This window comes from Equus przewalskii, chromosome 8, assembly GCF_037783145.1.
Source record: "Equus przewalskii isolate Varuska chromosome 8, EquPr2, whole genome shotgun sequence".
Taxonomy (NCBI): Eukaryota; Metazoa; Chordata; class Mammalia; order Perissodactyla; family Equidae; genus Equus; species Equus przewalskii.
In genome coordinates this window covers 22,881,303-22,896,608 of record NC_091838.1, presented here as the reverse complement: position 1 = coordinate 22,896,608, position 15,306 = coordinate 22,881,303, and the positions used below count along the sequence as shown (strand labels likewise).

Below are 15,306 nucleotides of genomic sequence, written 5' to 3'. Positions count from 1 at the left end.
GGGAATTTTTATACAGAAATTTGAAAAAGATGGTCTTATATTCTTCCCTTAGAGCATGAGGGAGTTGCCTAAAGGAAATTAATGTTATTTTGGAAACTGCCTCAGGGCCACTATTCCATACACATTTTCAAAATGAAACGTTCTGTATGAAATTAAAGTGTTGAATCATTAGGCCAACTGTAGGACCTGTGGTTCCGCCACATGCAACAAACTTAACGTCAGGATACTGGGTCCATTACAGAAATCCCAGCAGCTACTGAAGACTTTCAGAGTTGGCCACAGAATTGGTAGCCTGGGTATCACTCATACTGAGGTCATTTCAGTCACGCCCATAGTCTGGTGAGACCAATGAGTCACTTTCAGTCTCAGCTTCTCATCTTCTTCCTTTCCATACTGAAACATCATAATTTATTTCGACATTAATAGACTCCAGAGAGCAAAAAGAGGCCCCGAATGCCTAAGTAAAGGTTCTCTGAGCTAGGCAGTCTGTTGCTCTAGAATGGATGTCTAGTCTTGGTAAAATGTTTGTCAGGACACTACACCAATTCTCCTTCTATTTTTAAATAAATGGTATAACAATATTATCAGAGACATTTTTGAAAAAAGGAAGCTACAAACCTTCAACGCTCTATGATAAGTGGGGAAAGGAAAATTAGAACATAAAAGAATTGAAAGGCCACAAGGTTAGAAGAGGCTACATCCAGAGACTGAGGGTTTGGATGAAGAAAAAATGCAGACTCAAATACAACTGAGACATTGGAAAGGTCACCTGAAGACCTCCGATAGCACAGGTCAGTTTCTTGCATAAACTTCAAAATGTCATTTCTCTTGAAAAAAATATGCCCAACAATTTTTTCACTTATTAAAGCTGGTTTTCAAAAAAAAAAAAAGAAAACCTTCAGTGTTTTATTATGCAATGGGTAACTCCTGAGGTTCTCATTCATAAGAACTGACCCCACAAAATACTTAATAAATATTACATGTTAGGCTCAGCTTTGAGGCGGGATTCGAATGAAGCCCAAGACCTGGTTCCTAACTTCCAGGAGTTCAGAAGCTAGTCAATATCCACTCCTATGTATTACATGGTTTTCTCAACAAATAAGAGAGGCAGAGAATTCAGCATATTGTTCCATCAATCAACTTGTGATAATAAAGTCTGAGTCACTAGATTTCATAAAAGCGCTCCAAATACGCATTGTGATCAAAGAAAATTCCACAGCCCAAATTGCAGAAAACTTGTTTTACAGATGAGAATCTTATCTAGAAAGGGTCACTGAATATCAGTTCCCAAAAGGTGTAACTGCCAAGGGATCAAATTAACTATCTATGCCTATAGCTGCTTTTTGATAATTCTCCAAAGTTATAAACATTAGGATAGACAAGGAAACATTTTGTTCAGTCTAACTAACTGTAAATAAAAACAAACCAGAATTTCAACAGAAAAAAAGTTCTTTCATGTCTGGATACAGCTCTGTAAGACGGAGGTAATTTCTAGAATAAAGACTCCAGTACAAGATGAAACAGCAGGATCATCCGGCATTCCATTACCTCCGAGGCATCTGCATGATTCCCACAGGCAGCAAGCTGGCAGCTGGGCCTCAGCACCTAGAAGACGCTTCTTCAACTCACTTACATCCACCACTCATGTCCCAGGGAAAACAAGAGCTGAAAGAAGCCAGAGTGCAGAAAAGAAATCCCCAGTGCCACTGCTTTGTTTTTGCACCAAACTCCAGAGAACGCAGTGCCTTCTTAACCGGACAAACGGCAGTGCGTCCGTCTGAGGCAGCAAGGGCAGCTCTGAAGAGACAGCACCACATCTGAGTACACAGCGTATTCCGCAAAGTTCCTTTGGTTGTTCAAAATTAGAAAAGCAGAGTAAATATAGCACAACTTAAAATTCTGTAACTATAAATAAATACTCAAACGTACAGAATACAATTGTGCCTTTGTAAGTAACTTGCTAAGTTTAAAAGATGTAAGCTAGGAAAAAATATATATCATGAAACAGAAAATTACACAACAAATCCTTAGAAAAATAAGAATTATATATAACAAATAAAATTTAGGTGAAGTAATTTTGATCAGCTTCAAAATACTCTACACCAGTTTTGCAAACAACTTTATTTTCTTTCACCAAAAAAAGCCTTAGGCACAAGTTGAAGGAAGTCACAGAAGTCAGGGGTTCACCAGCTACTGGATTTTACCTGCATCAGAGGCTTTTCAAAAGGGCTGATTACTAAATAAATGTCTATTTATTATCTTACAACCTAAATACTAAACAAATAGGGAGTACTAAATAAACAGCTAATCATTCTCTCACATCCTGCAGCATAATTAATTTCTGTACATAAAACGTGCATTAGTATCATGACCAAAAAAACAGAGCCTGATGAGAAGTTAATGATTCCAAACATTTTTAACACCCAGATTTAATTATTTAGTTCTCATAAACTGATCAAACATCTAGAGTTAGTAGCATTAAAACAGAAGACTACGTTACAAAGTGCGTCTCAGACATTTGGCGAAGTGGACTTCACTGAGAGCGAGACCTAACACTGCTTGTGAAGTTAAACCTCATGAACTTCCCAGTACTCGAATTCACAGAGGAAGAATCCAAAACTGCAGACGGAGGCTGCATAAACTTTCAGGAAGAACATTATTAAATCATACCCATTTGTTCCAGAATATTAACATTTCAAAGTCAGAAGCTTTTGACTGTCAGAAACATTAACAGAATGAAGCATTTTTCCTGAATAATTAGCGAAAGACAAACTGGACTTTAACAGCCATTTAATCTTTAGGAGACCAGCGTCCACTGTGCAAGAGGCACATCTATTTCCAAAAGTAGCTTTAGAATAATGCTTTTTCCCCCTAAGATTAGCAAATGGACGGTTCTCCCTAAGACACGTAAACAGCGAGGAGAGGGGGCAGCTGACGTGCTCCCTGCGTTCCGTCCGATTTGACACTTCTACTTTCAGGCTATCATCTGCCTAGCCCACAAGAGTGATTTCTAACGACGAAACTAAATTTGTCATATTCCTCTCTGAAAAAAGTGGGTGAATAATGCAGTTACTGAAAGCAATTTGATTAAACGCGAAAAAAATAAAGAATGAATATTTGAAAAGTAGAAATTATTACATTTAAGCAAAATGTTAAAAAATGCAAACGTTTCCGAATCTTAAGCTCAATGAAGAACCAAAGCTAAGTTTCATAGAAACTCAAAGAGATTTAAAAACATGAAACGCCCCGCCCTAAGAGGTAACAGAAACCAGAGGGCTTAGGTCTTATCAATGTCAAGCTGTAAGAGCTTCATTTGAGGGAGGAAATGGATGAAATCTCATTTTAAGAAATGCATGTTACAGATGACAATACAATTGCTTTTGCTGTTACTGAAGCAAACATTTTAAATGAATTGATTCAAAGGTGTTTTTAAGGTTTTCTAATGGCAAGAACTTATTCTCCTAAAAAGAATTACCACTTTAATAAATTTAACTTATAAATCTAAAAATCATATTATACCTAAGCCAAAGTTGACAGCCAATTAATAAAGTAATACAGGAAAAAAATGGAAAAAGACTATTATTTAGGATGAATAATTTTAATCTGTACATTACTTAAGATACATATTCACATTTTCCCTCTTGTGTAATACACCTACTTTAAAAAAAATACAAATTATTCTCTGGATGTGTATTTGAAAATTAAATTAAAAATAAATTTTGCTTTCATAGACAGAAATATTCAGACATACTACTATCTGAATACAGTAATTTAACTATCCTAAGGCAAAAACAAGGAGTTATTTTCAAATTATTTTAAAAGCACCATTAATACAGAATTTTCTATTGAAATTTGTATTAAACTATCTGACAAATCAGTTAACTTAAATTACAAAAGAAAAAATCAGCTTTTTTAAGAGCCATCATTTTACACATCAGTCATGTTAAAGATCAACAGAGAAGCATTTGTGAATCATGCTAGAAATATTTTTATAATAAAGTCCATTATAATCATTTTAATCAATAGTGTGTTAGAAAGACAAGCATCAAGGGTTAATCACAAAACAATTTGCTATTAAGTTTCTAAATTTAGTTCAGTGAATACATAAATTGAAACAAAACAATACAGAAACAAATTATACCACCAAGGAGATCATTCTCAATGCACCTTGTTCTGCTACTACAAGAACCAAGAACACTACTTTCTTCACTAGACGTGGGAGAGCTGAGCAAGCAACGAGCTAGGAGCTGTACTGGGGGGAAGATCACGTGGTTGCCTTGTATTATACATCACAGCTGCCCCACTGCACGTTTAAGCCCTGGGTGAGCAAAGGAAAGCAAGAAAAAGGAGACTGCTTCGGGTTTTCTTAAGCCAATGACTTCAGTCCCTGAATCAAAGTTACTGGTTATGTAAATCCAAAATGACACAAGTCTTTCCCTGAACCCCTTCATTCTGTGACGTACCATCAACACCATCTGTGGTTTCGCTTTCTTCTTCTTCTTCTTCTAGCATTTCAAAAGGAGTCATTATATCATAGAGAAATGAGAGGAAACCATAAAACCAATCTGAACTTTCCTCTGCTAAAATATTAAGGACTTCCTCAAGGGAATCAATATTTTCATTACTGCCATCTTTGGTCAGGCCTACATAAGAATAAAGGAAGAGAGAAAGAGAAAATAAGGAGAGCAGTTAGGCAGAAAAAGCAGCTGAGGAAGAGTGATCTCAAAAAGGGTGTGCATCATGCTCACAGAAGTTTACAGAAAAGATATTTTGAGAAATAAAGAAATCAACCAAGATGCACACCTTACAATCAACTCTCAATCATATGTGCTCAAGGAAAGGCACAGTTTGACCAAGCCTTACCATTCCTACCAGCCTCTAACCAGGTTTGCCTTTCTCTCATTAGAGAATCCAAAGCTGAAAAACACAAATTGTATCAGCCAAAATCGACTGACGACTGGCAATGGGAAGAGTGAACGAAAGCAGTACGAGGGTAAAAAGACAGATATTTCTGACAACCTCCAGGTTTGTCCATTTACCAACCAGATATTATCGAGAGTTGATTATACAAACATTTACATATATCAATACATATTCACTGAAAATAGACAGGTTCATTTCCTCAAACTTTTCCCCATACGACCTGGAGTTAATGTAAGAAACTCTGGAATTAATATAAATAGCAGGATTACTGTTCATAGCCTCCATAGATGGGTAGAAATGTACTCAAATTACGTAATTCAGATAATTAACTCAAAATTTAACATTATAAAATACGTTAGCTCTATAATGCTCTGGCTACTGACTCATGGTCCTATAACTCTGGCCAATAAGAGTCAGCTATTAATAATAATTAATTCTGCCTACCAATATGAAATGCGATCAGGCCTTAGCGAGTCATCTGCCATAGGAACATTTCAAAGCTCTCTCCCCACCAGCCCATGAAAGTCATTTCTATGGCAAAGACCCTGACTCTCGTTTTCAGTCCTGTTCCCAAAACAGGCCCCCGGGACGAAAAGAAAGCAAAGCGCATATTGTTTTTATCATTTGTTTTTTTCCTGTGAAAAAACAGGCAGGAAAGTTCTCCTGGCTTCTCTAGGCATTCAAGTTCGCTAATACTGCCCCAATCTACGCAGCAAGACCCATAACTCCACCCTTGAGAATAACGGGTGGAAGGTTCTGGCTGTAAGAAATGCAAACATTCGTGACTTTAGAGCTTTTCAGATTATAACCACTAAGGCAGTATTTCAGGCTTTGGCAACACAGAATGTCTCCACGCAGCATAACTCCCAGCAGTCAAGACTGGCAGGTACAGGACAATAAGACAACTAGTATAAATATCAAATATTACAGTGAATTTTCCCCACTTTAGTCCATAGAAGAACTGCATCATGCCATTCTTCACATATTAGGGGGTAAAAAAACACAAAGTGTAGTTGGTGTTTAAGTTATGTTTGACAAACCCAGAATGCTTTTTCCCTGAATTTAACACTTGACAAGTGCTGTGAACACAGGAGAGCTGCACTCCCCCGACCCAAGGCTCTGTGGGAATAACACTGTTTCTTCTTCCTGCCTTAAAACACTATAGCTGTACACTGAGAATAAATATTTTTATTTTTCTCCATTTTCCAATATGAGTACTCCCAAGCATCGAATATAAAATATAAAACTTAACCGCCCTTCAGTATGACAGCTGATGTGTACGATAAATATGCAAAAGTATTTGAATGAAAGTATTTACCCAACCATGAAATCTTCCTATGGTTCTTAAGAGAAAACACTAGTCCAAAGAGGAAAAGAAAATATTTTGGATATACAATTCCTTCTCCACCTCTAAGAGTGGGCCAACCCACAGAGCAGGTGTGAATGCCTTACACCGGGCAAGGTCCAGTCCTCTCCCTTCCACTCACTCATGCACCGTCTGGTCTGCAAATATTTGTCAAAGCTCTAGGAACTGTTGACTGGCTTTCCTTTTGTTCCCCAGCCATATCTGGTATGGTGCCAGCTAGGTGCTAGTCATAGGACAAAAGGATAACCGTGTAGTTCTGAGGTGGCGTTACTCTAAGATGATGCTACTCTTGGCATTTAGTCCTCACATCATTTTCCTGTTGATTTTATTTGGGAAACAAGTTTTCAAAGAATATATTTTCAAACAACGTAGTTTTCAATAATCAAAACCAAAATCAAAGATACTTTAGATAATTTGGCCACAAAAGTAGGAAGCTACGTAAACTAGAACAGACTTAGAATATTTGCAAAGTGTATCGTAAGGGCCATGGCCAGAAATAATGAAATAATAAAATTAATGATGGCTATCGATCTTGATTTACTCACACATATTTCATTCTCTCTTTACATTTCACAAGAAAACTCATACCTTAAAATGTAAAAGAAAAGTAAACATGAAGGTATACATTTCCTCAAATTGGTAAGATTTGGATATATGCAGATTTAAGAAACCAGAAAGACGTACTAATGAAATAAATACCAAATCTGCAAAAATTCAACATAACTTACTACACCTACCATGCCAAGCTCTCCTCGATGTCTGACTTCCTACTCTCATCCTTCCCTTTGGACTCCCTCTGCCTTAATCCAAAACCCTTCCCCTTGAGCTGCCTCTCCAATGAGAATGAACCCAGAAAAGTGTGGCTTCTTTTTTGGTATACACTCGCTGAATCTGCTCCACCCATAACCTCTCCCTGAACATACAGAGCCCACTAATGTCTCTGATCTACAAAACTTCACCAGCTTCTTAGAACCACCTGCCAGTAACAGAGCCACAATGAAGCTACAATAACCTCACAAACTAGAAAAGAACTTCAGCCATAAAATTCAATTCCAGTCAAGATTAGATTTCATGCAGAGAATTCAAACACTACAGAAATGAAATGAGGTGAGAGGACATAAATGAGCCTGACAATTTATTTTAGGTTTGTTTCATGCTTCCTAAAGCAACAAGCCAGCTGTGAGTCAGTACATATAAATGGTAAAATACTTTCTCTTAGCCTTTGTGCATTTAGCAGTCAAATTACCAAAATGAACTCTCAGATTCAGCAAATTTGGTTCGACTTCCAAGTATATAATTTTTGTAAAAGGAACAAATTAAGATTTGCCCATACCATTTGTGCGTTTTCCTGCAAATGGCAATGGCCCTTCTAAATTACAATTAATTAAACTCTTAATGGTTGCTTAAAAACCTTAAGGGGAATAAATTTTTAAAATCTAAAATACCATACTAAAAATCAAGTTATTAATATAAGTTTGCTATAGAAATCTGTATATTCTACAGAAGAAATAACATGTTCTAATTTTCAGTAGTTGGCATTTCCTAGCTGACAGACCAGATAGCAGATTTTAAGCCCCTCTCCCCAAAAAAATCAACAAAATATAGTAGATGAGGAGTAATATTATTTCTAAAAATAAGGCAACTTGGCCCACATGAAGTTATCTTTAATACAAAAAGCTTCACTAGGCAGAATCCAACATTTAAAGTAATATAATGGAGTAATAAATCATTTAAGGGCAAGCAAATTAGCATCATTCTGATATAATTTCTATATAATTTCCTTTCTTTCACATGCCTAGGATTATAGACTTCTGAGGATTTACTACATTTATAGAAACTCAAATTTAGATATGGAATGACAGAATTACATACAAAATTCTATTAAGGCTAAGATGGGGAAAGAAGTGTCATGGATAGCAAGCTTCCACTGTTAAGTAGCAAACATAATTCCCACTGAGTGGTAATGAGAAAACATACACTAACATCAAAATTAAGAAGCTTTATTACATATAATCACAACTAAAACCTTTTTTTCATATTTAGAACTTACTGCTATTAATCTACTGAAAAGTTTCATTGGTTACAGATGCGGTATCCTCTCATTTTTTCACACCCGTAAAATATACACAAAATTGTGTGACTAGGAAGAATTTCTTTGTGCTATTATTCTACAAAACTTGGTGCATAATACCACATCATATTCAATTATTTTTCTAAAGAATTTAATATAAAAAGTTTTAATACATATTATGCTATATACTAAAGCAAAAGAAGTATCATTTTAACAAGCAGAAATAAATAACTCACCAAACCAGAGTATACAAAATTTGCATATTAAAATTATCACTATTCTTTCTAGTAAGACAGCATTTTAAAACAAATGAAGGAATATCACATCTTTATTTATTAGAAGAACCATTTCAATGATAAGGACAATTCTGATAATAGAAAGAGAAGGGTCCAAGATTTCCAAAATGAAGAAACAGGCCAAAGACTACTAACTCATATTTTAATGGTACCTTTCAAATATGCATAGGACATTTTTATGTAAGCCTTTAGAAATTTACATTTTCAAATGGAAGTGAATTATTTCAAATGATGCTAAAGAATGGCTGTAATTACCATTTCTGAAAACAGACTAGGACATTAGCTATATGTTCAAATATTAAGTTCAGAATATGAAGTGCTTTGAGTCTGAAGACACATATGAAATATACTGATTAAAAATATCTGTGCAAGAGCTATATACTTATCCATTTATAAAAGTAAACTGAAATGTGAGTATCTATGGAAAAATAACTACACCATTTAACATCTCAACAAGAATGAAATATATGTTTCACATGGGAAAATACCTTCCATAAAATGTATATGATCGGCATATTATTAAAGCAAAAATATTCTTGTCTCCAGCATTTTCCCACCACTAACAAAAAATAAAATGTGTACTTGCCTAATAAAACTTTGGCATCATCCACATCAAAATCTCCATCACCATCAGCATCGTAGATTCCTAGTTTTCCTACAAGAGAGGAGCAAAGATGGATATGGGAACAAAAGGGAAACAAATTTAATAAGGTATTACCACTTATTGCACTCCTGAACATCAGCCATAAATGTTACCAATCAATGCAAATTCTTTCCTCCTTTAATCCTGAGAAACAGTGCTAAATGAATATCTTACCTAAAAACGAGAGCAATTCACTTACAGTCAGGAAACATCCACCTAACAAATCTAAGAAATATAACTGAGATAACATTTTCTTTAAAGGTTTAAATTTAATCATTTCAGAATAATTTTTTTATTGTACTGCTAAAAATACTTTAGATGAAATTTTCAACATATATAAGAAACAACATTGATCCAATTCTAACAGTTATGTGAAATGTAATGTTTCTAGAAAGTTCTTCACACCATCAATATTCAAAACAAAAAGAACACCTACCAAGCCTCAAATAAAGACTAAATAGAAATCATTAACATTGAGTATAACACTAAAAATAAGAGGACAATTAATTTTATATTTTACACTAATGATTTACAACAGAAGTATCATGAATCAACCTTAAAAAAAAACTGTTCTGAAAATAAAGTATATAAAACTGGCTTCTTGAAATTACAAAGGAAAATTTGCAGTTGTCTACTTAAAAACTTTAGCACTGGCCATCTACTACTCAGAAAAAATATAAGGCTTAAAACAGATGAGCTGAGAAGACACTATCACCACAGCCTTTCCTCTTCAAGAACAGTAAATACATATTTTAAGGCTTTAATAAAGCTTTATCATCTAGGAGTGCTGTTACGTTTAGCATTCAAATATGAGTCAAATATATTCGATTCCCTAAAAAAATCCTAAAATCAACATGATTTATAATTCATCATTGGACTATGGTTGTGAAGAGACACAATAATGTACAGCAATATTTTAAACAAGATTCACAAATAAAGTATTATAAAAAACCATGTGGCATCACTGTCACCACTTCTTTAATAAAATGTAAATTAAAACATTGCATAAAAGCAGGCGACTTTTGGAGTAGAGTAGCTATGAGTATTCTTTACCCTCCCAGAGCCCTGGTTCTACGTAGGAAGATAGTTAACTTGCTGTCTAAAAGTCTAGCCTAGAAAGCACACACACATTACAAATGATAGTAATAATAACAATGGAGAAGGAAGTTATTTCTATTGCCAAGAAAATATAAAATGAAAAGCATTGATCTGCAGGTCAAAGGTATACATAGCACAGAGCTCAAAGAACATTAAAAAGATAGAAAATACCATACTTTCTGACAGACTTGAAAGGGGAAATTGGTCCTACCACTTACATTCTCTAATGCAGATGCTAACTAAACTAGTAGGAGGAGGAGGAGGTTTCAGAGACTAACAAAAGTAGACTTAAGATGCATCTCCAACAGCCTACCTTGAAGTACCTCTGATAAGTTATAACGGAAGTCCTTTGCTTTGGCTGCATGCATGTAAAAACATGAAAATTGTTACTTGTGCTTAAAGATACAAACACTTTAAATCTCTTCTGTTGTTTCACAGACTTTCTCTAGCAACATCTCACCATAAGTCAACAAAAGCACAGATCTACTCAAAAGTTTGGTAAGCGTGTTTTGTTATTCTTTGCCTCTTTCTCCTCAGAAGGAGGCTATAACCTAACAAGTAAAGAAGTACAGGAGGGTCGATGGAAGGAGGGGGTTTTCTGTGCAACACTGTACCCAGAGAGAATGTGCATTTTTCATAGTGACAGGGTCACCTCTCTCACTGCATTATTAAAGGGGAAGGCCATTGACTCACAACAGCCAAAAAGTCGAAACAACCCAAACGTCTACCACTGATAAATGGATAAGAAAAATGTGGCATACCCATACAGTGGAATATTATTCAGTCTTAAAATGGAATAAGTACTGAACCTTGAAAACATTATGCTAAGAGCAAAAAGGGAGACACAAAAGGTCGCATACTGTATGATTCCAATTATATGAAATATCCCAAATAGGCAAATCCATAGATACAGAAAGTGTACTAGCGTTGGCCAGGAGAGGGGGACTGGGTGCTCTGGTGGGCGGGATGATGGAAATGTTCTGGAATCAGATAACGATGATGATAGCATAAAATGATGAATATATTAAAAACCAGTGAACTGTGCATTTTCAAATATTTACAACATTGAATTTCATGTTATGCGAATTCTACCTCAAAATTTAAAAAAAGACTTGGTGAAGTGAAAAAGAAAAAGGAGTATGACTCCAAAAATGGTAAAGAATCACTAATGTAAAAAAAAAAAATCACAAAAAATTGCAATGATTATGGGGAGAGAAAAGGAAAAAGAAGGACAACTATCAGAGAATAACATAGCAACTTCCTGAGAACAGCATACAGACCACACCTATACACACACACACCCTTATACTAAACACCTAGAAACACACTGACATCCACACCCGCCATCCCAGCATTTACACACACAGTCACAGCACCTAGACACACACACTAACATCCACACACCCATATCCCAGCACTTACACACACACACCCCTACACACACTGATTCCAACAAAGACAAACAGGAGTGCGCTTTGAAATGCTCTTAAGGCAGGGTTTTGCGATTTGTGTGTTTATGATCCATTAATGTGCCCTTAAATAAATTCACTGGCTCGTGACCAATATTTTTAAAATTCATAACGTAACAAAATGGAATAGAATTATAGAGTATTGTGCGTCGTGAGAATAACTACTGTCTGATAAAACTTTTCTGTGTGATATACATACAACATGAAGCCTATTTTCTTTTTGCTACAGATCATGTTCAAAGAAGTTGAAAAGTCACTATTCCAAGGTAGAGAACCAGTGAAAGGCTACAGAAATTAACGGTACCAAAAAGATGATGATAAACCTTTAAGATTACTAAAGGATTTCATTTATGCTTTTACAAATTCACATAAGAAATGATACCAAAATTCTTACCTAAAACTTCCTCATAATCAACAAGATCAAACCAGACAACGGCTACTGATGTCCAAACTCCCAGCAAGGCAATGACCATAAACCACGTGAAAAATGAACTTCCAGAAAGTCCTCCTTTCTTCCCATTCTTGTGTCCTCCATGCTTTGTCTCTGTTTAAAAATAAAACAGATATATAATCTCATTATATAAGAAGGAATCGCTTTATTGAACACCTCTCTTCACTGAATTACTGCTCCAGCAATTTGACAGTATTTACAAATGGTAAATCCTTTCAAAAACAGTTTTCACTTAAATTCTCAAAACATGTTACACAAAATAATGATTCTGAAAAAGGAAAAGCTTCTGTTTAAGACAACACCACAGTAAAATCTTAACTTCAAAGTAATAAAAGAAAGAAACTACTGATGGGCTAACAACAAATATTCATAGAATATATATATTTCTTCCTTGTTAGTTCTCTATGCTACCTACCTAAATATAACCTCCTTCAAAGTTCAGAGTATATCAACAACTTAAGGAAATCATATAGAAATGCAGCCAAATCCTTTTCTCTGTCCCATTTAGTTTCTGTGGAATCTTAAAAACTTTGTTAACTGCCACTGAAAATATCTCCCCCAAAAATCACTCCATATTCTTAGCCAGAGAGAGACAGAAGGAAGGAAACTATTTATAGGAAAGAGAGGTCAGGGAAGAAGAGAAACAAAACAGTCCACTAACTCAGTCCTCCTCCTTTACAAGATCCACTGGGACCTATGGAAACAGGAAAGGCTCAGCCACAATTGGTCTCAATGCAGGAAACAGCTTTGTAAACTGCTGTCCACCAAAAGTATCATTTATCACATTGGATATGTTTAATACACTGCACAGTCTTCTGGAAATATTCTTCCTACAGCCCAAAATAAACAAGAATAATGAGAGTCAAGTGATATTAACAGAAAATGGTCAACACTGTCCTTAAAAAGAAGGACCGTAATATTCCAATTTCTCTTAAAAAGGAATATAATAAAAATTATATGAATATTAATAAATTAAAAAGATACGTCATATCCCAAAACACCCTTTGAGAAAAGGAAAAGACTATCAACAGGTAAAAAGTAGGACACTGTCTTCTACTGTTGACATGTGTCATCTCTTTCAAGGTGCTTCCGCATGCACAGCTGGAGGTGAGTCTCACAATGGTCTTGCCAGTGTTTCTCCAGAGGGCGTTTCTAGATGTTTATACAGGACAATTCTTCATCCTGTGCACTGTTCCTCACACTGCAGGGCAGCTGGCATCCCTGGTTTCCTCTGGTCTCAAAGGTAAGTAGCTCAAAGTGATTACAACAAACAAAAACACCCCCAAACATTTCCAAGTGTCCCCTATAGGGGCAGTGCCTGGTTGAGAACCGGTGGGGGGAAGGGCAGGAATAATCATCTCTGTTTTATAGAGAAAAGATTAAATGATTCACCCAAAGTCACCAGCACAAGTTGAGCGGAGGTAGGAATAAATCCTGACTTCTGTGGTCCAGAGTTCCTGGACCCATATGAGTGGGCCAAACTACATGATTTCAAAAAACCTCACTAGCTTTAACCTAGAACCTGCTTTCTGACTACTAAATCCATTTCTAATTACAGAATACTGGTAGCAGTTTTCCAGTGGCTCAAGTCAAGAACACACTCCCAATTCTTCTAAAAGAAAAAATGAAATGAAATTCTTCTTGTTAAAAAGATATACACATTTTTTAAACCAACCACTAGATCAACTTTTCAAAAGGAGTCATAAAAACTAAATCGATCTGAGAGAGAGTGTGTGTATACACACATTCAAACATACACATCTTTATCTACATTTAAGTATATAAAACTATGATGACTAAATAAGACAAATTTCATTCTTAAAGAAAAAGTCAATTTCCTTTTCTAATGTTCTTTAAATTGTAACAGATCCATCAAAAAGGGCCAGATTTATAAAAAATCATATGGTGAATTCACAGAAGTATACTTACCAAATAACACATGGCCATCTAATTTGCTTCTAACATGATCTATTAAGAGTCTCCTAAAAGCTGGCTATATAAAAACCAAATTTATACATTAAAAGAAATCCTTGCTGGGCACAGCGTCGCATATTAAATCCACTTAAAACAGGTTTCACTGTTTCATTATCTGAACATAGCCATGGGAGGGGGAGCCTAGGTAAAAATTTCTGCAATGTTGGCATGGGAAACGGATGATTTCTGATGTTCCTATGTATCTTAAGCATAGAAATAAGAAGAACAATATAAAATAAAGCACTGCTAAAATTTTTAAAAAGAAAAAAAAAAAAGTGGGGGCCAGCCCAGTGGCCTAGTGGTTTAGTTCAGCACACTGCACTTCAGCAGCCTGGCTTTGCAGGTTCAGATTCCAGGCACCGACCTACACCACTCATCAAGCCATGCTGTGGTGGTGACCCACATATAAAGTGGAAGGAGGTTGGCACAAATGTCAGCCTCAGGGCAAACCTTCCTTAAGCAAAAAGAGGAAGACTGCCAATACATGTCAGCTCAGGGCTAATCTTTCTCACCAAAAAAAAATGAAAAGGAAAAAGCGCGTAGCTTCAGTGGGGGCAGGAGAGCACCCCATATTCGTAGCCATGTTGTGTGTTACTTTATTAAGCTTCTATAAACATGAAGACATTTTTTAATACTGTATTTAAAAACCCCTGTTTCTATATAACATATAGATATATGCATAATACCCATACAGATAGAATACTAATTATACTAAGAACAATGCCTTTGGGAACATCCATTTACTTCCAAATATGGAACTATAACAGTTAATGACTAAGAATGTTCCTCTCTTGGCTACTTATTGCCTCTAAGAATCAAAATTAATTTTTCTAATTAAAATGAGTCAAGGAAAACTGGGTTCTTATCTCCTCTTGGACATTTTGTAATTGACACTAGTCTCTTGTATTGTTCCGTATTAACTAGCAAATGGTAAGGTTAAATCAACAGTTCGTCCTTTTATCCACTCCACATATTTATTCAGCATACAGGTGCCAGACATGATACAATTTTTACT

The 15,306-nt window shown here is 35.6% G+C and overlaps 1 protein-coding gene across 17 annotated transcripts in view; it reads right to left on the bottom strand.

The window, feature by feature from the left end:
• The window catches only part of ASPH (aspartate beta-hydroxylase), a 208,968-nt gene that overhangs the window by 159,720 nt on the left and 33,942 nt on the right, over positions 1–15,306 (bottom strand). For 10 of the 17 annotated variants that reach the window (XM_070630517.1, XM_070630519.1, XM_070630522.1 and 7 more), the window contains exons 2-3: positions 12,261–12,410; positions 9,243–9,311 (exon numbers count right to left, since the gene is read on the bottom strand). In XM_070630517.1, coding sequence (XP_070486618.1) covers positions 9,243–9,311; positions 12,261–12,410 — 219 coding nt within the window. Of the gene's footprint in view, positions 1–9,242; positions 9,312–10,710; positions 10,756–12,260; positions 12,411–15,306 lie in introns of all 17 variants that reach the window. The other 7 variants (XM_070630515.1, XM_070630516.1, XM_070630518.1 and 4 more) reach the window with 1 other exon arrangement.